The following is a 23630-nucleotide window of genomic DNA, read 5'->3' on the forward strand; positions in this document are numbered from 1 at the left end:
GGATTCATTCCCATAGAATGACATCAGCTCTGCTGGAAACCTGCCCTCAGTCCTCCGCAGACCAAGCCGTGGACCGCATGCTACTCAGGCAGCTTAGGAGGAGAGGCTGGGCAAGAGCGTGAGAAGGTCCAGAGGTCCAAGGTGATGGGCCGCGACTGATGCAGTGACTGACAAGATCACTGTCTTTTCCAGAATATTTGCAAGGAATATAATGCAGCCACTTAAAAAGACGAATATACAACATGCAGTAGCGTGGAAAATGCTTACTACAATATGGAATTACATTTTACTTTAATCTATTTTAAAATAGGCAATATATTCAAATGGCTCAATATTCAAAAGATACAAAAGGATGTACAATGAAGACTCCTTCACGCCCCTGTGCAGAGCCACCCAGGCTGTGATGTGATAAGTGAAAAAAGAAGTATATAAAGCTAAACCTTTCTCCCTCCCTCTCTCTCTCTACATATGTATATTTGTTTATATATTTATTTACATGTATGTATACAAAAATGTGCAACACAAACGTATCCACAGAAGAAAGACTGAGAGAATAAACAAATGTTTACAGTGGCTATTTTGAGTGGCATGGCTACAGGCAATTGCTTTTACCTTCCTATATTTCCTAAAATGTCTGCCTTCTATGTGTATTGCTCTAAGGAAATAATAAATAAATTTCTTTATTCTATGTATAATACCATCATTGAAGTCACTAGAGCAAAATTGGATATGACCAGTGATCCAAAAGAGGGAAATAAAAGTCACTCATTTTCTCGCAACCCAGAACTCCCAAGTGATGGCAGTTAATATTTTTATGCACTGCCTTCCTGGCCTTTTCTTTGCATATACCCGACCATATTTTAATACTGTTGAATAACTTGCCTTCTGATTAACAAAATATTCAGGGTATCTTTTCCATTACCTGTATGATGGAAAAATAACTTTCAAAAGAAGGATGCTACATCTGCATGCATCCAGGCGTTGAAGGAATTAAGAAAGAGAGGTCTTCTAACTGGGAGGCTGTGGGTATATTTGCGCCCTGATAAACCAGCAACACAGACGAGAAGAAAGGATAGTGGGCAGTTAAGCGCAATGATCTGCTTTTCAGTGTGAGGTCCGGGGGCTGAGGCCAGACCTCCTAGCTCACCCACAGCTGTGGTCTGCACAGACCCGGGGCTTGGCAGAGCCAAGGGCATCAGCCGCTTGGAACACAGAGGCTTAAAATACTTGGTGAGAAAGTGTAAAAAAAAAATCCCCACCTTGCTCCCAGGGACAGTAAAAGGGAGGCGTGAAAGTGTAATCACTCCCTTTAATTTTAAGTTTCAAGTACACACAAGTAACTGAGAAATACTTTATCATCAAAATTACTTAAAATAGAAAAACATCGAGAGTTAGAAAGTATATGTTTCGCTCATATATTTTTCTTTTTCTCTGTTTTATTTTCTTATTGAAAAGAAATATGTCAACAATTCCCCTCAACCCCCTTCTTCCATCCCACTCCTCACTGTAGAGAAAACAATTTCGGATGTAGACCGGACTTTCGGAAGCACTTGCTTCCGAGTCCGCAATCACGCACAGACACATAATGGATGCACGCTTTTTTTTTTTTAATTAAACTTAAACTCTTGGGTTTTTTATCCCCTGGGCTCTAAGTCTCACTTATTCTAAGCTCTTTTCCAGAGCAATAATGTTTCCCACATATGAATCACCAAATGCTAAATGTGCTCTTCTCAGCAAATGCAATTCATTTGAGAATAACTCCCAATAAATTGCCTGTGATGTTTCTTTATTGCTAGAGACAACGGGCAATGCCAAGGCAAGGAGGGGTCATACCAAACCAGTCATTAGTTTTAATGTGGTCCGGCAGTTTTAATCCTTTCGGTATTTTTGAGTATAATAGCGTGGTATGGTGTGTTAAGATATTTCTTTTCATTCTTCTTTCCTATCTTGAACATTAGAATATAGGGAGAGGGCAGGGAAGAGAATGTGATGTTTTCTTTATGAGAAAACATATTGCTAACCCTATTTCTACAGCCTCTGTAGGATGTGGGGCAGAAATTAAGACTTGCTGAGAATAGGGTTCTGGGCCTGCTGTTTCTAGCACTCCAGCTGGGTCCTCAGAGGACCCTTATATTTCTTTAGCTCTCACCCCCTCTCCGTGCTTTGCTCTCTAACACTCAATACCTCAACCAAGTTTACTCAGAAACCAACTTCCATGTGTGAGCTTATGCTACATGACATGGGACATCAGTTAATCATCTCACAAGAGACTGCCTCTTCAACTTCTTTTGTACCCCCAGCAGCTCAATAATGCTAAAGCTTTAGCATGACCCCAATAAGTGAAATGCGTTGAAATAAAATACTATTTAACTCCAGAATAATAAACAATATTAAACCAAGAAGATACCATCTTCTTTCCAAGGTCAGAAGGTCTAGTCATCATCTCTGTGCTCACAGGTACCTAAGTCTGCCCTTCTTTCTAACTGGGTGCTGTCGGGGAGGGGTGGGGGTACAGGATGGGTGTGATGAACAAGGCTCCTCCAAGTAAATGTGGGCTAGCCAGGGCAGGACAGACACGTTCAATCCCAACTCCTCTTTGCTCTGTGCCCTTGGGTAAGTTGCCTCATATTTGAACTGTGCTGTCCTTATATGTAAAATCAGAATGGTAGTGCCTGCCTCATCATGTTTTTGATGAAGGGAGCACACAGTAGGTGCTCATCCAATGCTCATCTCTCTAAGTGGGAGTGGAGGCGAAGCCATGCCTCCCAGGATTTCCTGGTGCTCTATGATGCATCCCTGTGGGTGGGCAGGGTTTGGAAATCTCTATCTTTTTAAAGAAGGTTGTGAGATTATAACATTGAGGAACTCCAGGATTATCTGGAACTTCTGTGCCAGCCCAGGGCACCCTTGTGCTGCCAAAACCATGGCACAGAGGAACTGCCGACCCCCAGGGACCAGTGGTATGGCCCCTTTTGTTATGAATTCCTCTAATTATGCACACGTGTCTATCACAACTTATTATCTCCATAGCAATGCACCTTCCTGCCATTATGCCTGCCCCCAAAGCTGGAATTAGCATTTTGCAGTGACATATGGGAGTTTTTTCTGTGTTCTCCTGATAGGAAAGAGAAATTGAAACCCATGCCAAAATGCTTAGGAGGTATTATTATCATTGCTATCACTATTATTATTTCTAAAGTAAAGTTTTCTGGATTAGCCCCACAGAGGAGGTAAGAGTCAGCAGATTTAAAATTTCATAGCTTCCTCTCTGAGGAGAGCTCTGAGTCACTGCTGTGAACACACAGAGACTGATGATCCAGAATGGAGAATTAAGCTATTTGGGTTTTTTTCCCCTCACTATTCACCTTCTCTCTAGTTTTCTACCCCAAGCAACTTAGCAGGAGAGGCTGGGAGGGAGATGAAATGCAGTTTTTCTTATCCAGAATGTGTGGTCCCCATGTTGTTATTATAGGAAGCAAGTGCTGATGCAGTAAGCTTTGAGTCTGGATTGAGTACCGTCTCCCCTACTCGGAATGTTTCTAAGCGGATGGAAAGGAGTGGGAGGGAGCTGGGTGCTAGAAGTAGGAGTGACCAGTCTGTGGTTTCAGGACCTGCTGAGTGCCGCAGACAAGGCATTGACCTCTGGGCCTCAGCTTCCTCCTGGGTAAACTGAAGTGGTTGGTAATGTTCAAAATGAGTCAAAGTGCCCTAAATTATTGGGGGTGCAACCCAGCTGGGCTCCTCTATCACCCCCCACTTCAGTCAAAGAAGCTCCAGTGTGATTTTTTTGGCACTGTGCAAATGCCCGTTCACCGACAAGATAATTCTGCATTTAAGTAATAGTTTAAAACCCACTGAATGAGATGAAAGCATGCTGGAAGGAAACATTGTGATTGATATATACGGAGAGTAGGAAGGGATGGATAGTAGATTTGGGTCAGGGGCAATGATAGAGGTTAAGAGAGGTGGGCGGGACCTTGAAGGGGCCGGTGAGAGGCCAGCATGCTCCAGCCGTGTACCCAGAGCTGTGGGACCAGGTTCGAATGCCCTGAGACGCCCAAGTCATTATTCTATGTCCCCACAAGTGTCCTCTTTTTGCCTGGGCAGCTAGAACAAAGAGCAAGGGATTCGGGGCCCTGCCCTGGCTTTCTGTGACATTGGGATTTGGGGGCAAAGCCTTAGCCCTCTGGGCTGGAGAACAGGACCCAGCTTCCTCCTCTCATGAAACGCTGAAGTGCCAATAAATTTATAACTCATCAAAAATGGTCAAAACAAGTAAAGCCTGACAGGGGAAAAACGTGCTGAAGCAAAACCTCTGGGGTCCCAGGGGCACCAGGTTTGCACCCCCAGGGAGCCCCGCTGCTTCTGAGTTCTTTGTTTATCTCCTGCCCCGCTTCTGTGGGGAGACTCAAGGCTTATCCCTCACTGCAGAGAACTGAACCAGGAGGAGGCATATGGTGAGAGAGTGATAGTCTGTGGCTTTTTAAATGAAAATTTACATGTAAATGTGAATTCATTAAAATATCAGTTATTTTTTAATTGGCTTTCCAAATCAGCATAAGGAAGGCCTATTCCTGTTGGTCTGCCGGTGTAGGTTGGAGATTCTCATCAACATTCAATGAAGAATTGTCCTCATCTTCTGCTTAAAACCTTCAGTCGCTCTTTCTTGTCCTGGGATCATGTCCGAACCTGATCCCATCGCCATCTCCTCCTGTCTTCTCACCAGCTTCCACTGAGCCACTACCCTCCACTAGCCCCATTCTAGCCACACTTGCCTCCCTCTGCTTCTCGGATTGCACATGGCGCATGCTTAAGCGTCAGAGTCCTCACCACACCCATTCCCTCTCCCAGCATGCTCTACACCAGTGGATCCCTGTTTGTTACCATCATGTGAAGGCTTGGTTATGACACAGGTGGCTAATGCAATGCTGGACTTTGTTTAGATCTTGACTACAAACCAACTTCAACGACTTATTGTTAATTTTGTTAGGTGTAATGATACTAGATGGTTAAATTAAAAGTCTTTATTGGTTAGAATTTCATACTGAAATATATATATATATATGGGTAAAGTGATATGGTGTCGGAGATTTGCTTTTAAAATACTCCAGAAAGAAAAAAAGTGTGTATATGTGGGCAGGGGAGGTGGGAATAGATGAAAGGAAATTAGCAAAATATAGATAATTGTTGATATTGATGTTTATTATACTATTTTCTCTACTTTCGTATATGTTCTTAAATTTCCACGAAAAAATTTATTTCCTTTGGAAAAAAAAAAGCCCACAGGTGGCTGTTCCCCACCCCCAAAGTTTCTCATTTAGAACATCTGGGATTGTGACTGAGAGTTTGCATTCTAACAGGTTCCCAGCTGGTACTAACACTGCTGGACCAGGGACTGCACTTCGAGAACCACTGCACCAAGCCCTCCAACGCACACCCTTCCCTGTGTGATTCCTACGTATCCTGCATGTCTCCATTTGAGCTTCAGTTCCCCCGGCTGCCTAGCATGGATTGAGTTCCCTTATTATACATGTTTGTATCATACGAGCATCTTGTACTTCTTCATACTGTCCGTCTAAATTATAAAAGCTCCTCTGTGCAGTGATTGCCTTATGTTTGTCTGCCCTAAGTTCTGTAACCTCCGTGCACAAAGAGCTAGTTCACCGCCTGTCCCTTGGTCCTAGCACCATGCCTAGCATATAGTAGGGGCTCAGTAAATGTTTGTTGGATGGACGAATGGATGGGTGGATGGATCTAGAAAGACTACCCATTTTGAATGTGGTCAGAGGCTTAGGAGGGCTGTTCCCATGTACAGGGCATGTTGCAGAGAGGGAGGACACCTGCCCAGTTAGCCGGACCAACCAGGTGCTCCTTGGCAACCAGAGAAATGACAGCTACTGCACCAGGACCTGCCTCCCGTCCTGCCTTCTTTATATAAAACAGAAACAACACCCGCGCTGGGCAGGACCCTTCTCCACCGTCAGAGTCCTGCGTTCTTGCCCCAGGCTGTGTGACTTTGGGCCAGTCCTTTCTCTTTTGGGGCCTCAGCTTTGCCATCTGTAAACCAAGAAAGTTGGATCTTTTACCTCTAAAATTTGTTGAGAATCATGGATTCTGAAAAAGATGCTTCATTCTGAATTGTATCCAGTAATGGTTGGGGTGTTTGGTCCTTTCCCCTAATCTTAGCTGGATCATGTCAGTAGAGGGAATCACACTGGGAGGACTGACCTGGTTCTTGCATCTCTCTGGACTGTTTGGTGCCATCCTTCCCCAGGTGCTGACAGGGGGGTTGGCTGTCAAAGGATGAGAGACCACAGATGCAGCCCTCACACGCCAGAGTCTCAGGGGAATCAGGGCTCACAAAAGTCCAAGAGCACCCACTCCCTGTCACCCTGTTTAGGGCGACATTCAACACAATGGCGTGGCAGAGGTTTCAGAAATGGACTATTTAAGCAAGACTTGAAATACCCTTGTGTATTTCAGATGAGCGCCCCCAAATAGTTTCTCTTTCTTTCCTCTTTGTTTTTTGCAATCATAGCTTTAAATAATAACCCTGAATCCACGCAGCAGTACTCACAGCGTTGCTCATTCTGTCTGTGACTTACTGGGAAGAATCCACGACAGCAGTGCAAATGGCCAGCATCACTTACTCACAGGTTTTATCTTCGCTTTTGGTGTTTGTACATGTCTAGAAGGTCTTCTTTTTGTTTTCCATCCTTAGGGAAATAGACTGTGGTTATATACAGAAATAAATTGATTAAGAAATGATTTAGAAATGCTCAGAGAGCAAAAGAGTCTAAGAAGAAAGAAGCGAGAATCTTGACTTTCTTGCCACATTATTTAGTTGGAGAAAATAGGCTTTTAGCCTGGCTTGTACATAAGAGATTAAGAATACCTTTACCCAGGTGTTTTGATGTTATGGGAATAGCCTTTTAACCTTACGTCCTGTTTTGTTTAGGGTTTTGTCTGTCAGAGCAGCAGTGTTTTCCTCTCTGTGGGTGTACCAGGGAGCTCCAGTTGCAGATTATTAAATAAGCAAGTTCCAAGGAACCAGAAGAAAGTGAAGGCGTTCGTAGGCTCAATGGTGTGGGGCTTAGAAAAGTTGATAAGAAGGATTAGAATTGAAGGATAAAAAAGACTCTTGAAAAGCCAATCCATTATGGGGTCCATTACTTTATATATATTCTCCCAAATCACATGAATAAAGGGGAAAGAAAGGCAGGAAGAAAAAAACTGGCTTCAGTTCAGGACGTCAATTATGTCTTTTTCTTAATCCGCTTTTCACAATTTATTTGACATTTTGAACAGTGGCCAAAAAAGCTATTATAACTATAAAGCATATTCATTGGTATAAATCTCATTAGTTGAGCGATTTAATTAAGGTATTGACATGCTTAATTGATACGTGTAAGCCAAGACCATTTTCATATCTCATTTCCATATGCTTTCTGCTTTAAGAGAAGTGAGAAGCTAGGTCTTTAAAAAAAAAAAAAAAGAGAAACTCCCTCCATAAAAATGTTATAGATTCATCCGCGCCTGACATCCCAGGGGACCACTTTCTGCCAGTCTTCTTGATTCCGAGCCAGCTACTCCTCTAAGTGGCGCTGCTCAGAGGGAAGGTGATGTATACCCAGCTTGAGTGCCTGTCAGGCCCTCTTATGATCAATAAGAGAATATTTATATTAATAAAGCACCAACTTAATTAAATAAAATGGTCCTCTGGGTAAACTTAAGATACTAGAGGATGGGCAGGAATCGATATATTCTGCCATTTGAACATTAAGTATGTGCCTTGAAATTTTATGGAGCTTTTAAAAACTCGCTTTGTAACATAAAAAGTTTGAAACCTCCACAAGTTTTCTCTGCCAAAACCTGTTGTGTCTGGCTTCCAGAGCTGAGGAAAGTGGAACCGCTGGAGATGGGAGCTCAGGAGAAGCCCCTTCTTCTTGTCTGGGCAGCTCCCCTCCTTATGGGGGGGGCAAGAGTTGTCTTGGCGGACCAGGCTTGGGGGGAGGGATGGAGGCCTGAGCTCAGTGCAGGGTCCACACAGCGGGGATGACGCTTCCTTTTCCCCAGAGCAGCCTCCCACGTCGGATGTGAGAGAAGCCTTGGGCTCCTTCCTCTTCTTGGTCCCCTCAGCCTGGGAAAGCTCAAACGCTAGGATCTTTTGGAGAAGAATCTCTGTGTAGGCGCCTCACAAAACCTTGCTGGCTCCTGCCTGGTCCTTTCCTCTTGCTTTCCTCTGTCTCTTGTGCTCTCAGCCTGGCTCTTTCTGTCTCTCTTCTTGTATGTGTGTGACCCTGTCTCCATCCTGTTTCTCTTTGTCTTGTGTTGGTGGATCTCTCTTTCTCTGTGTCTTTGCCTTCCACGGTCTTTTCTGTGAAATTACTGTGTATGTGTGATTCTCTCTTTTTTCTTGTCTTTTCTCTAGTTTCTCTGTCTCACTGTGTCACTCTTTCCCTCTTGGTCTTTGTCTCTCTGCCTGTCTGTCTTTTCCTCTCTCTTTCTCCATCTTTCCCTCTCTCTCTGTCCCTCTGTCTATCACCCTCTCTTTTCTTTCTCTCTCCCTTCCTCCTTCTCTCCTTCTCTGCTTAGGTTCTCCTGCCCATCAACCACTGACTTTCATGATCTCTCGTTCACAGACTGCCCCTCCACACCAGCACTCAGAGGCTGACTTTCTGGTTCTATCCCCTTGTTCCCAGAGCAGCCTCCTCCACTGGGTTTGGGGATAGGAAAGAGGACAGGGGCTCACTATGTCTTGCCTCGAGCAGCGGGGTCTATCGCAGAGGTGATGTTCATTTCCTAAGAGGTGACATCCTACTTGCTGTCCCACTTTGTCCTCTCCCATAGACTATGTCTTCTCATTTTCTTAGCTTTGACCCACAGCACCTAACTCTCTGGGTACCTTGTGGTCACTCCATTAATGATGACCCTTTATTGAAATGTAAGCCCCAGGATAGTTGTAACAGGGTAGTGAGGATTATCTTCACAGGAGGAGCAACCACATAGGGAATTTGCTTTAGCAGCAGATTTAACTCACCTTCCCACCTTGGCTGATCTCAGTTTTTCCCCTTAGGGCTCTTTCCTGCATGGTTCGAGACCCCTTGGAAGCTCACACAAGACCCCAGCCCCCTTCGGAAGGCAGAGGGACACTTCATCTTGTCCCGAGTCTGTAGAGAGGCTGCTGGATCGACATTTGTTCTTAGCTCAGAACCCATGTTTGTATTGAGGCCACTTCCCCATCTAAACTCTGCCCGGGCTGTGGTCTTAGAGCTCTCCTCCCAGCAGTCCCACCAGCGGCCTTCAGGCTCTCCTTCTTTTCCTTCCTCTTTGTGGAAGTCTCCTGCCAATTTCTTATTGCTTTCTTTGGAATTGAGCTTGACTTGGAGTTGCTGCTTTACGGTTTTACGGTTCTTCTGTAATATTTTCTGGGACAAGGAGGCAGGGGTTTTCTTGTTTCTACTCATAGTGTTTGAATGCAGACTTGAACAGATGCAAGTACTCATAATAATTAGTATTTATTAAGTGCTTATTATAAGCCAGGTAATACGCAAAGAGCTCTAAATTCATTAGCCATTTCAAAATAATTCCCTGACATAAGTATTTTCATTGTCCTCATTTTACAGATGAGGAAACCGAGGCTCAGATAGGGTAATCTGCTCGCACAAAGTCACACAGCTAGCAAGAGGCAAAGCTGGAGTTCACGCTGAGGTCTTCCAGGCTCCTGAGCCATGCTTTCAACACTGTGCCTCACTGCCTCCTGGGGTCTTGACCCTGTGCAGGACCTCTGGGGTCAGATATGAGAGGAAGGGAGTTGAGTTAACCAGGAAGAGTACAGCTCAGGCTATAGTTGATGAACAGTCTCGGAGAGGCAAGAGAGGTATTTCAGAAGAAGTCTCTCCTTTATCCCTTCTCTCGTCCCCCAGCTCCTACCACGGAGGTCCTTTTCCCTTTACCTGGGACAGAGGAGTTTATTATATTTGGCACAAGACTAGCGGCAGTGGTCTCACATTCATCACTAATTAATTTAATCTTTGCGGTTCTCTGGCTTTTCCCAGGGCTCACATCCCTTGTCTAGTGCCTTTCAAGCTAAATGGCCAGAAGCAGGTCTGGGATTAAATATTAGTGTTAACTTCAAACTTGGTGTAAATCTATTGAACTGCATCCATTTTTACATAAATAAGCAAGAGAACAGCATCTATTCTCCCTTAGTCAATACCAGGACAGCCACAGGTGTGAGTTATTAGCAATAACTGTAATTGCTTTGAATGGAACAATAAATAGCGCAGGGGGTCATGATGAGAAATGTCCTTCTATAGTATTAACATAGCTTAATGGCTTAAGCTGCTATATGCCTCATCCAATACTGGGCTCCGAGAAGCTGGCCTTGCAACTCAGGGTGCTGAGCTCTTGCTGAATTGCTTTCCTGCTTCAGTAGAAGATAATTTTGAGCCTTTCTGAAGCCACATTGATTTTATCGGCAGATGGCCCCAGGATAGCATCTCACCTCCACTATTGAGGTTTCACTTGTTTAATGGGGTTCTGAAAAGTTACAAGAAAGAACAGGAATCTACAAGCCGCATTTCCTTGAGCTGCAGCCCTGCATTCCAAATTGCAGCCTCTGGGCAGCTGCAGCCCAAGCTATAGCCCCGCCCCACACACTCTGACCCTGCCCCCACCTGCTCACATTTCTTCAGTAGAACAGAATGGACCACAGAGGAGTGACCCCAGTGCTGTATCCCCTAGGGTGGAAGGAAGGAGTTGTCCAGTCTGCAAAACGTTAGTCCAGGGTCAGGCACATACGTAGGATCCAGAGGAGTGTTCAAAGCATCCTTTCCTCATGATCAAGTTGAACATTAAAGGTTATGCGGGTAAAATCAGGAATTGGCTTCAACTGCTCCCAAACTACTATGCCTTAGCCCTCTGGACTGCCTCTCTCTTTCCCACCTCCTTTTCCTCTTCTCCCACCGCCAATTTGACTTCTGCTAATCCTCGGGCTCCGTGAGGGTTTCCAGATCTTTTAGACAGTTTGGCAAGGAGGAGAACGATCACAGAGCAGATTATCGCAAAGATAATCAAAACTTTCTCACTGCCAATCATCCCCTTCTAACATCTCCTGGAGCTTGATGCTAAAAGTATCTCCTTCTGCACCGGGAGTTTCATTATCTATGTTATTCTTGTCTCAACGAGTGCCAGAATTCAGACATGGGAGATGAAACGTTGTCAGGCACACAGCCCCTTCTGGATCGAATCCATTTTCCAAATCTGTTGTACCCTTTCAGGCCAGGTTTAAACTCTATTCCGAAAAACCTAATCGCTTGTCTGCTTAGCCTGCTTCCCAATCTAACTGCACATTCCCACGCTACAGCTTAGCTCACTACACCTTTCTCAGTTGGAGACACTAAATGTGGCTCCTTAAAACACAAGCCTATTCCAGTGGCATTAGTTCACAAGCGTGACAGTCCACCAGGGAGGTGGAGTTACCAGGGCAGGGGACTAGGGCAAGAGCTTTTCATAATCTAAAGGGACAAACTGGACTTGGAAAAAAATCCCCATAATTTGAGATTTGTTCTCGATCATCCATGAACATGGCAATGGCCTGAAATCATTTTCACATATTTTTTTACCCATTCAACAAATATTTTTTAAGCTATGCGTCAGGCCTCATGTTCAACAAAAGTCTCTGACCGCATGAAATGAATAATCTAGTGAGGGGGCCAGTGGAAAAGACCATGGTACCTTACCAGCTCGACCTCCAGTCAGCATGTAGTGAGAAGCAATGAGCAATCTCTTCAGATCCAAGCTCACTTTTGCCTGTGCCCACATCCCTAACTTCCTTTAGCTTTTTGGTAAAGTCAAATTAAACAGTGCCCTGGGATAGCAATTGAGTTAAAAGGACCACATTGGAGGATGGTCAGCCATTTTGCTTGAGCTTTCTTTTTCAGGAAAAGGGAAGAGGACATTGAGTCAATTACAGACTCATTCCCTCCTTCCTGACGCCAACAGAAATGGACCCAAGTGGTAACGGAAAATATAAATTTGGAATCCACAAGAAAAAGATGTTAGAAGGCACAGTCTCCACCCCCTTAATTTTTTTTCACTAATTATTGCACGAGCCGATCTTCACCTTTGGGATATTATGCCTCAGAACCTAGGCTATCAGAACACTGTCTCGGAGGCAAATGAGGATGGCCAGGTCAGCAATTAATCACGAAGCAGGCCAAATGCACACACTTCATTTCAGAACAATTCCATAAACGTCCCCCCGCCCCCAGCCACCTCCCCCTCGCCTCACTCACAAGGTTTCATCTCCTAATTGCAAAAGCTTTTTGGCATGGGAATGTCTTTGTAAAGAAGAGAGGACTCAATTTGGGCCATCTCTCTAAAGAAGACACGGGAACAAGGACGCTTCTCCAATTAATCAGCAAATGCTTGGCTCCAGCTTTCGGCCAAAGGATCGATTTACATAAAGCTACTTCTCAAGATGAATTTGCCTCCCCCTCAAGTCCCCCTGCATTCCCCTTGTCCAGCCAGCATTAGACATGCTACTGGATTTCAGATTGACAGTGTCAGCTACGACAATCAAATTAGGTCGAAAGCTTCACAGGGCTGCCCAGGGAGAGGGTAGAGGGGGAAGGAGGGAGTGGAAGAGTATGTCAGCCTGGGAGGAGAATGAATTGCACAGAAATAGGCTCCCTTTCCCAAACTCTATTGGGCAGACGCATAGCTTCAAACAAAGGAAAGAGAGAAAACACTACTCTCCATCCTTTTGAACCAGGTGGACCCCTTCCCCCAAACCAAGATCGATAAATTAAACGAAAACATCTCATTGGGCCTAAAAATTGGCAGGCGACTATCTCAGGTATGTGATTAGATCCTTATGATCAGATGATTTTCAGCATCAGATTTCTGCCCATGATGTAAGGGCACCAAAATTGCAGTTGTACTGCCTGAAGGGTGCATGGGGATGGATGTGCAGATTCGAGTCAGATGCTGGTAGTTGGAATCCTGGTGATGTTTCCTGGACCGTGTAGTGACGCAGGGAAATCTGGACCAGAACAGAAGGCACAATTGGGCTGATAATGAGAGCTCCCCAATCCCATCTAATGTAACTGCCTTGTCGCTAAATTGTGATAATCCCAGGGATTAGTGAGCTGTTGAGAAGCTCAAGCCCTGTACAATTTGCTGGAGAAGATCAGTTAATTGTGATGCTGTTTCATGAACACAAAGAGCCTTCCTAGGACTTGCATATGCTAATTAAATGAAGAAAGCTTCTGTTTGGGCTGGAAGCATTGGTTAACCCTGCCTGCCCTGGAAGGGTGTTGGTTTGAAAAGCTCAAATTAAATCCTATGGCTGGAAGGATTTACGACTGCTCCTAGGAGGGATGGCTGAATGACTGGAATATTTAAAGCTCTGGCTTTCTTTCCTAAACCCAAAGATTTCTATAATGGCTCCCCTTGGTTCCCCTCTCCTGTTGTATACCTGAACTCCCCAAGGAGACCCACTTTGGGCTCCTTTAGATTAGTTCCAACATCTAAAACTCTTTCTCTCTCTTGGCAGTGAGTGCACTCAGAGCTACAACGTCCAACTCCTAGCCTTTTCCTAGAACTGCCCTGTCCAGTGCAGTAGACACTGGCCGTGTGTGGCTATTGAGCACTTGGAATGTGGCCGGCCCCAACTGAGATGTACATAAAATGCACCAGATTCTGAAGACCTGGTATAAACAAAAGAATGTAAAGTATCTCATTAGTAAATTTTTATATTGATTATATGTTGAAATGATAATATTTTGGATATATTGGGTTAAATAAAACACTTTATTAACATTCATTTCAGGTATTTCCTTTTTACTGTTCTTAACGCAGCTAATAGAAAAATTTAAATTGCAGGAGTGTCTCATGTTATATGTCTATGGGACAGCACTGTTCTCGAATTAGCAGATCTGGGGTTGGCCCTGTGGCTGAGTGGTTAATTAGCATGCTCTGCTTTGGTGGCCTGGGGTTTGCTGGTTCGGATCCTGGGTGTGGACCTATGCATGGCTCATCAAGCCATGAGGTAGTGGCATCCCACATAGAAGAGCTAGAATGACCTACAACTAGCATATACAACTGTGTACTGGGGCTTTGGAGAGAAAAAAAAAGAGGAAGATTGGCAACAGATGTTAGCTCAGGGCCAATATTCCTCACCAAAAAAAGTATGGTTAAAAAAAATTGATAGAATTAGCAGATATCCCCTAGAGGGATATTGGCCTCTGCGCCCTTCAGCTATGGGTTGAAGTGTTCTGTTGGCCAGCACAGAAGGTTGTTTTTAATTTGGGGGAAATTAATTCAGATGGGCCCTGTATTCCCCTCTTCACTGCCTCACTGCTTTTGTTGTCCACGTTCAGCCTGCTTTACTCATTTACTGTAACCTGCATAACCCATAATGCATTTGTGATCTCTAGAACATCTGCCCATAAAGAGATAGAAAGAGGGCCCACGTTGGTGACAGTGGAGCAAACCAATAGCCCCAGCTCCGTTTGCAGCCTTGTAGCAGCTCGCAGCCCTCAGTCCTCCCGAGGTTTTCTTCGCTCCCTTGTGCTTGAACACCAGATCCTCCTCATCACAGCTCTCCATCTGCCTCTCAGCCTAGCTGCTCAGTCCTGCTCATTACCTGCCCTCCCGTGATTTCTCCCCTAGATTGCAGCCCTTCTGGGAAACGGTAGGAGATCACTGGTCTGTGAGGCCCCACCAGAAGTGTCCTAATCGCAGTCAGCCAGTCTCCCTACAGGTTTGGGCGAATCCGAGGGCAAAGTGCTTGGTTTTCTTCTGCCGTATTTCTGGGATCCCAGGGAAACATCCATGGACTCTTACCCCCTCTAGGAAGGCCTCCAAACGGGGCCCCTTAGTGGCTTTCTAAAATACAGATTAGATGTTGTCACTCTGTCCCTCTTCAGCCAGCTCCTGTGACCCTCTGTCCCATAGCTGTTTTGCCCAGCAGCAGCCGCAGGCTCAAACCTGAGACACAGGAGGCCTTTGCATCTTGGACCCAAGATTTTCCCTAAAATCAGAATAGACGCAGAGAGTAGTAGGATGCTGCATTTGCTAACTTCATGCTGATAAAATGAAGGCAGTGATTTGCATTTATATAATGCATTAGATTGTAGAAAGCACTTCTCCATTATCCGCAAGGTTTATCCCAATTTCACAGAAGTACAAGTTGAGGCTCAGAGAATTGAATTCTTGCTCTTAAAGACACACAGCCCATTAAGTAGCACAGATGGGACGTGAACTGGGCACCTAATCCCATGCACTAATCATGCCACCCATGTTCTCAAAGTTGCTCAAGGTTTGGACTCCAGAGCCCATTCCCAGGGTGTCTGATTCAGTAGGTCTGGAATGGGTCCCAGGTATCTGCATTTAAATTTCTTTTATTGCGAAAATTTCACACATATATAAAAGTCAAGCACAGATTATAAATGAACCCCCTTTGGACACATCATTCAGCTCCAATAGGTATCAACTCATGGCCAATCTTGTGTCATCTGTACCTCTACCCATTTCCCCCTCTTCTGTATTATTTTTAAGCAAAACCCAGACATCATCATTTCATCCTTAATTATTTCAGTAGGTATCTCTCAAAGATTAAGACACAAATGGAAGGAAACATAACCCACAATGCCATTATCATACCTAAATAATTTTAAAAACCGGGAATCTGGATTTTTTCAAAGCACCGTCAGTAAATTCCGATCAGATAGACCACGAGCCGCAGTGTGAGAACAGCTGTCCTGTGCCACTCCTACCCTCAACGACCTCTTCCAAATGTCCTGATTTCTATCAAACTGTCCACTTTGAAAGACAAAACCAAAGTACCTGAGGAAACAAGCCTGCATCCTTGCAAGTCCCGGGGATGGAGATTGGCATCTTTCCCCTTTTTCCCCCCAAAACTAAAAAGATTTTGGGCCTCGAATAAAACAAAGCTGTGAACTATTTTCCGTGGTGCTTAAGAACAATCTGCGGTGTGAATTTAGAGACAGGCTTTCTTCTTGCTGAAAAGGAAAAAGCAGTCAATCTTCAGCTCTTACTTTTGAGGTGTCTAGATGTTTATTTTACATCCATGTATGTAAAGGCTCTGTTTCTTTGTGTCTGGGATCAATGAGAATGCAAACTCCAGGAGGGCAGAAACTTGGTTCTGTTCACTTCTGAATCTCAACATCTAACATAGTGTAGCACATAGTAGGCACTCGATTCATTTCTGGTTGAGTGAAATAAGAGTCTGAACTGACATTTAAGCCACCAGTATGAAACATCTGAATGGTATGACTAGGACTTTTCTAGCAAGCTGGTCAGAGAAAGCAGAATGGAAGGAGTTTTTATTGATATCTTTCATTCGGTAACTTTTTAACATCAAGGGAGCAAGCCATGTAAACTCCTGCTGCAATGAAATATTCAGAAACCCAACTGGAGCAGTGGGAAATAATTGTTTCTTTTGTCCCCCATTGATATTTTGATTCTCTGGATCCCTGAGATAGGTGGCGGTTCTTTCAGGAAATGATTCAGTTACTCCATTGTCATCTCCATCGGACAAAGGATGCCATTGACTAGACACCAGCTGGAGGTACCAGGGCTTCTTAGCCAGGACATATGCTTGGGCTCATTTGGTTTTGACAGTGACCCAACTGCAAACATCTAATCTTGCTTATTAAGATAAATTGCCTGCAGAAGAGATTTACCATTTAAGATGAATCCTCCCTGAAGTCTACATTATAAAGTCCCCAGGGAACAATTTTTCCTGCATGTCTGTCCCTCCTGTTGTATAAAATAAGGGAAGCAAAGCGATATCTTTCTCTTTAGTTCCTAGAGCCGAGTGATGTGTCACAGTTACTATATATTAGGAGTTGGGGGTGGGGGAAGCAGGGTTCAGCTTTGTATAGGGTGTAGCACTGAGAGTACAAGAAATTTTAGATTCGTGGATTATTCATCAGAAATGTTTAAAATCCCTAAGTGAGTTTTGATTGATACCTACTGCACCAATGGGCAGGTTTCCTCCCACTAGGCAGCAACACAGAGAGTAATTTTAATACATACTCAGGCCAAAGAGAATCAGAGTGGTAATCCACTACGTTGATCCCAAATCCAGTAATGGTTCCAAATGTAAATGCTTTTAGATCATCCCCTGGTGTCTGGTTGTTAAGATCCTGCGCTCTCACCACCACGGCCTGAGTTTGTTTCCCTGTCAGAGAACCACACCACTCATCTGTTGGTTGTCATACTGTGGCTGCTGTGTGTTGCTGTGATGTTGAAAGCTATGCCACCAGTATTTCAAATACCAGCAGGGTCACCCATGATGGACAGGTTTCATCGGAGCTTCCAGACTAAGACAGACTATGAAAAAGGACCTGGCCACCCACTTTCAAAATAATTGGCCATGAAAAGCCTAGGAACAGCAGCAGAGTATTCAATAATACTCTGGAATAATACAGTGCTGGAAGATGGGAAGATGGTGCAAAAAGACCAGACAGGGTTCCATTCTGCTGTACACAGGGTTGCTAGGTGTCAGTATTGATGGCACTAAGAACAAAGATCATCCCCTCTTTTAGTTTGTCTAGTCAAGAGTTGATAGATTTTTTTTTAAATGTTACTAAAAAGGCACCTGATTGGTGTCAGTGAAGGAGTTTGGGGAGGTAGACAAAGAAGGTACCAGATTGGGTTGTTCTAGTTTTGTTTGCTCAATTAGCTTCCCCCATGGCCTCTTGATCCTTGGTCCTGGATATGTCATCTTTCAGGAAAGATTGTTTTAATCTTTTGAGAACTTCCTTATTCAGGAGAACTGTCCTTGAAGCCTTCTTATGAATGCTTTGGGTTGGATCCCTTGAGACCCCTTTAGTGGCATTGCCTCTCATCTCGTGTTTCTTTGGACTTTGCCAAAGGTCATGGCTGGGAACCTCTTCAGCAATCTGTCCTTGAGATGCTGGAGTCACCTCGTCCAGCCTTATGGAGAGCAGGCAGAGCTGGGGAATTTGCATCTCTCTTGGGTGCTTCTGAGAGAGCCCAACCTAAGACAGATCTTTTCTCCAGAATCAAGCTCTCCTGTTTCATCCAAAAGAATCTAGAATCAAGTATGGCTACTCCTTTCCAGATGATAGATGAGGGAGACTTTAATACCTCCCTCAGATTTTATGGAAGGGATATTAGCAACGTTTATGTCTTTTATTCTTTGCAGAATTGTATGCATACGTCCTGAGGATGAGGATGATAAAAGATGTTTTCAGCAATGTAAATCCAGGGCTAAATGGGGGGAAAGTTCAAGAAATAAACGCAACCATTCGTTGAATGCCTGCAGGGTTCCAGGGACTGTGCAAAGTGCCATGTGTCAGCTCATTCTATCCTCACAATTAACCTATGAGGTCAGTAAAATACATAGCCCCACTGTAAAGATGGAGGAACTGAGGCATAGAGCATTTCAGTAAGTTTGCATGATCATGTAGCTAGTTAGTGGCTTCACCCACTTCAGAAACAAGAATTCCCCAAGTTTTGGGAGAACATCCACATCCCATTTTGTAGTTTCTGAATAATTTGAGATCGACATCTAGGAGCAAATCCCCCCACAAACTGCCATTGAACAGACAGGACTTCCTGGTAGCGTGAATGTGACTAAGACAAGCACTTTGTCCCCACCAGAGCAAAGAGGAGACCATTTTCCTCCTCCTTGTCTGGCGATCTTGCCTGGTAAACATGGGGTGGGCAGGAGTGGGGTGAAGGTGGGGACTGTCATTCACTCAGAGCATTCATGCTCCGAGAACAAAGCATGCCTGACATTGCAGGGAGAGCCGGGGAAGCATTTCAAAAGCTCCATTGGAACTAGACAACCTTTCAATCCATTTATCAAAGTGTCTGCAGTTCCCGTTTCAAGGTAGATGAAGCAATAATAAATTTGCGAAGAAAGTTAATCTGCGTCCAAAGCATTTTAGTAAATTAAAAAGGGTTGGAGGGGGTTGGCTGGAAGGGGAATATATTGGTTCTTGCCAACTCCTATTTGACTTAGTGTCTCCTTAATAAGTCCTCTTTGGTCTTGTGTTTTGGGATGGAATAATCAGTCGGTTAATCATTTTCCGGAAGCAGGAAAATGCACTTTAGCTAATGCAGTTCTCCTTTCCTTCGGAGTCCTAATTATTTAAAAAGGCATCCCAATCTGGAGCCCCCCTTCCCAGCCAAGAAAGCCTTTCCCACGAGTCGTCCACCTTTATTTCCCAGGAAAACCCCAGCGCACCTCTCACTCTCTCCCCCTACTCCAACCTCATGTCTTTTATCTAATGTTTAAGAAAAACAAAGCAAGTTCCCTTTCCTTAGTCACTTCTGAGCATTTTCCCTCAGGAAGGGTGAGGCATTAAACCCCCAACAAACAATTGGCCGGAACTAGACTCTTGGGCACGACGGATAGATTTTGTTCTTTTTATTTAAGTGTCAGAGGAAAATGGTGGCTCTTGTCTCGCTCAAGGATAGTACTTAGCAATAGCTCCATGCTCTGGCATCACGCTGAGATAAACACACTATTAGGAACCCTCACAAAGGCCCCGAGATCATTGTGAAGGGACGGTTACCGAAAATGAAGCACCCAGCCCTGAACCCGCCTCCACGCCCCATCAGTAACACCATTAAAGCTGTCAGTTTGTCAGCCCACTGGAGGTATTTATGAAATCAGTATACAATCCTGCAGATGGATGGCAGCGGTATTGTTAGCCGGAGAAGAGAGGCTCAATGGAAAATAAAATTAATAAAATTTACAAGCAGATTGTCATGGGGAACAGATGAATTCCCTACAATCTCCTGTGTTTCTCAGTTGCGGCAGGATGAAAGTCATGGCAGGGAGGTGGGAAGAAAGCTGTGCTCTAATCTGGGCTCCTTAAACTAGGAGCACGACTGGGTGTATTTACAGCAGAATAGTGAACGGGAACCCAAGTGGCTGCCCCACCCACGTGCAGAATTTTGCCTATGTGACTGCTTTTGTGGAGACTTCTCAGCAACTCCACCAGATTTTTCTCCTTAAATATTGCTCTACTCTCTTCAGCCCATCATACTGCAAACCAGAACCTTCGTACAATTGCTATTCCTTCAGTATGTTTGAGCGCCTTGAACTCAAAGGGTTAATGCATTATGGGAATCTATGCCCCTTCTTCTGGCTTCTGGGCATGGTTCGAGCTGACAGTTCTAAACCTCTCTCCTGTGTGTACCTCCTGCCCCTGATCCTGGTCATCGGCCATTTGCCAGAAGTGTGACCTGAGCTGTTTCCCAGAGCGGCCAAAGATAGCAGCCAAGCCTGGGAGGCTAGCAGGCAGGGGCTTGCTGTCCTGGAGACCAGCCTTCACTTGGCAGAAAAGACTGGACCCATTGTGGCTGCTGGAGCCTTGGGTACAGCCCAGATGCCTGGTGGAAATTGCATTAGCAGGATGACAGGACCTGGGCCCCCTTCTCCTGGAGGCTGATGGAGAGCAGAGGAGTGGCCTTGGTGACACTGCCTGACCCCTGCTGTCATCCTGGGCTTTGTTCAGCGCCCCGACTCCAGGCTGGAGCCCTGCTCATTGAATCAGGCCCGGCCGAGGGAGCCTGCAATGGGGCTCATTGTGCGTCTAAATGTACTTACATCAGTTGCAGGCAGAGGAAACTGGATTTGAGATGGAGGGCACCCCGTTATTCAGCCCCGGAAGCCACTAGGATTCCTATCTGCACCCTACCCCAACTCTGAGCCTTGCCTAGGGGCCTAACAGCGGCCCCAGGCAGCCCCCAAGAGTCTGGAGTTTCAGCCAGGCCCTCAGAGTGTGGCAGCTCATCTCAGCAGGTGAGAGCAGAAAAGTGAATGCCGCTCTTCTGTTTTCTATTTTCTCTCCTGCCCCCTTGCAAAACGTTAATTTCAATGGCCCTAGTTTTAGTGGAGGATGATTGTCTGACCTCTGTTTCCGAATATATTTGGAGTCAGCGGTATGTTTTGAAATCAGCGTGGGAGTATTCACCGGTACAGTCTGTCTCTAGGACAGCTCAGCACTTAAAGATGTGTTTACCCTGTGACTCCTTTTAGGACTTTATATCAAGGAAATGTCCCTAAAATTTGTGGGCAGGAAAATTCATCCTAGTGTTTCCTTAAATGGCAAATGAATACATAAATAAATACCCATCAATGTGGGATCATATAGCCCCACATTGGATGATATGCAGCCATTAAAAATGTTGGCATACATGCAGTGTTAATGACATGAACAGATGTTCTCAAGATAATAAGTGAAAAAAGAAGTTATAACAGACTATATACTCTGAGATCATATTGGTGAAATTTATACATATTACTCCTAATTGGTAACAGTGGTTATGTCTAGGTAGGTAGGTAATTTTTTTTACTTACTATCTGAAGGTTTTTGTGTTCCAGAATAATGGAGATATATACCTATATCTATAGATATACATATGATTGATATGTATGGGTCTATGTGTGTGTGTGTGTATGTGTGTGTGTGTATACGTGATTGATTGCTCACTGAGATCCCAAGCAAACTTGAGATATGAATGAGAACAAGTGCGTGTGTTTGGTCTGGCAAAAAATAAAACCAGAAATCAAAATGACAAAAGCTGCATGGGTCTCAGGAAAGGAAATTGAGGCTTTGGGGCTTCCTCAAGAGGACTCTGGCACAAGACTTAGGTGTGAGCCAGTTTCGAGACCTGACACTTACTTTGTCTCTTACCCGCCTCCTCAGAGCAACATGTTAGTACTGCTTAATGCTAGATGAGGTGCCAGGGGGACCCCCATTTTGGATGGGTTTGGGGAAATGCAATTTGAATTCATCATGCCTGTCACTAGAACAATACAGGAGGCCCCAGGGGTCTCGGGGGCTCTAGAATAAGCGGAGGTGATCATCCCCCATCAGAAAATCAGGATGGCCCGGCTCTGGCTCCGTTCCAATCCCAGATGACAAAGGCGGAGAGTCCCCGAGAGATGGGAGATTGAGTGATGTTGACCCCGCTGTGGGGGAGGGACGTTGTGGGGGAGGGGGGCAGGGGTCATCTCTGGGAGGTGGCAAAACAGAGAATTGGGTGCAGTGTGTGCAACAAATAACCCAATCTTGGCTCGTGGCCTGGAGGTGCGAGACCACCCACAGAGCCCGCCCTGGAGGCGAGCTGCTCCGCCTGGTAACCATTTCAGCAAAGGCCATCACTAGAGGAACAATGTGCAGGCTTGTAGCAGCCTGGGGCCTGAGACTAAACAGTCCCCCAAACCCTCCTGAACGCAGAGGCAGCCCCCAGGGGTTTTGTTATCATAATGAGATGCAGATAAAGGCGGCCTTGTGGCTAATGCAGTGTGCCTCTCCTCTTCTTGTTTAGAGATCTGAGCGAAAACCGGATCCTGGGGATCCCGAGGAAGGCGTTCCGCGGCATCGCCGACGTGAAGAACCTGTAAGTGCTGTTTCTGTTGCTTTGCTGCGGCGGTGGCTCTCTGGCCAGAGCAGGGGTGAGGGACGAGACAGGAAGGCGGCATCACTGTGCCCGTGCTGCCTCGGTCCAGGCGCCTTTGAGACAGGTTGAGGGATGTGCTTAGCGATTTCCAGGGCACACACGTCAGATGCCAGGACAGCTCCACAGAGTCCTGTTCCCTGGTTATTTGTCCCCAAGTGTGAGCATAAGAGCCCCAAACCTGGGTCAGAGCCCGGCCCCACTGTGGCTCTGTGGCCTGGGGCTCAACTCAGTGGCCTGGGGCTCAACTCAGCTTCATCCCGTTATAAAATAGGGATGATAGCCTGGAGGGTGTGTAGATGCAAACAAGAAAATGTTTTAAACTCCAGTGCCTCATACATAGTCAGTATTCAATAAACGGGAGCCTTGAGGAGGAGGAGAAGGAGGAAGATGATGAAGATCATGATGGTGAAGTTCTCACCGTTACTAATAGGATCTTGTGAGAGAACACTGAGATTTGTATCCCAGGACCTGGGGAGACATGGCCAGATCCACTGGACGAGGTGCTAGGTGTTTTTTCTTTTAATTTTTATTTTGAAATAATTGTTGATTCATAGGAAGTTTCAAAAACAGTAGACAGGTCCACGTACCCTTTTACCTAGTTTTCTCCTAATGGTGATATCTTACCTAATTACAATATAATATAAAAACCAGGAAACTGACAATCGACGATCCACAGACTTTATTCTTCAGATTTCACAGTTTTACACAGACTTTTGTGTGCGCACGCATGCGCGCATGTGCAGTTCTATGTAATTTTACCACGTGCAGATTCCTATGCCCGTTGCTGTGGTCGATGCAGAACTGTTCCATCACTACGCTTTTGAACTTGCCAAATAACCTTTGTGATTTGCTGCCTGGGCTCCACTGTTTGCTGCTTATCAGTGACTCCTGGGCCCTTCCCTTCAAAAGGAGTGTGCTTTCTGAATTTTACATGGCCATGTGTACTGCTGTGGCCATGTATTTGGAACATGTATTGGGAGAGGGGCCCAGAAGAAGGTCTGGTTTGTCTGAGCAGGCATTTCTGCCCTCTGGCCTCTTCCACAGGCTCAGGTTCAACTTGAGAAGTCTTGCAGGAGGCTTTTTAAGAACTACGTCTGCTGTCATTTTCCCCTATAAGGACCTCAGGGATTCTAGTGCACTGGGAAGCT

General features: G+C 45.1%; 1 protein-coding gene across 1 annotated transcript in view; it reads left to right on the forward strand.

The window, feature by feature from the left end:
- Positions 1–23630, forward strand: part of SLIT3 (slit guidance ligand 3) — a 587735-nt gene that overhangs the window by 362547 nt on the left and 201558 nt on the right. Inside the window, exon 5 of the mRNA XM_070569056.1 lies at positions 22351–22422. Coding sequence (XP_070425157.1) covers positions 22351–22422 — 72 coding nt within the window. The remainder of the gene's footprint in view (positions 1–22350; positions 22423–23630) is intronic.

The sequence above is a fragment of the Equus przewalskii genome, chromosome 13 (genome assembly GCF_037783145.1).
Source record: "Equus przewalskii isolate Varuska chromosome 13, EquPr2, whole genome shotgun sequence".
In the NCBI taxonomy this organism is placed as follows: Eukaryota; Metazoa; Chordata; class Mammalia; order Perissodactyla; family Equidae; genus Equus; species Equus przewalskii.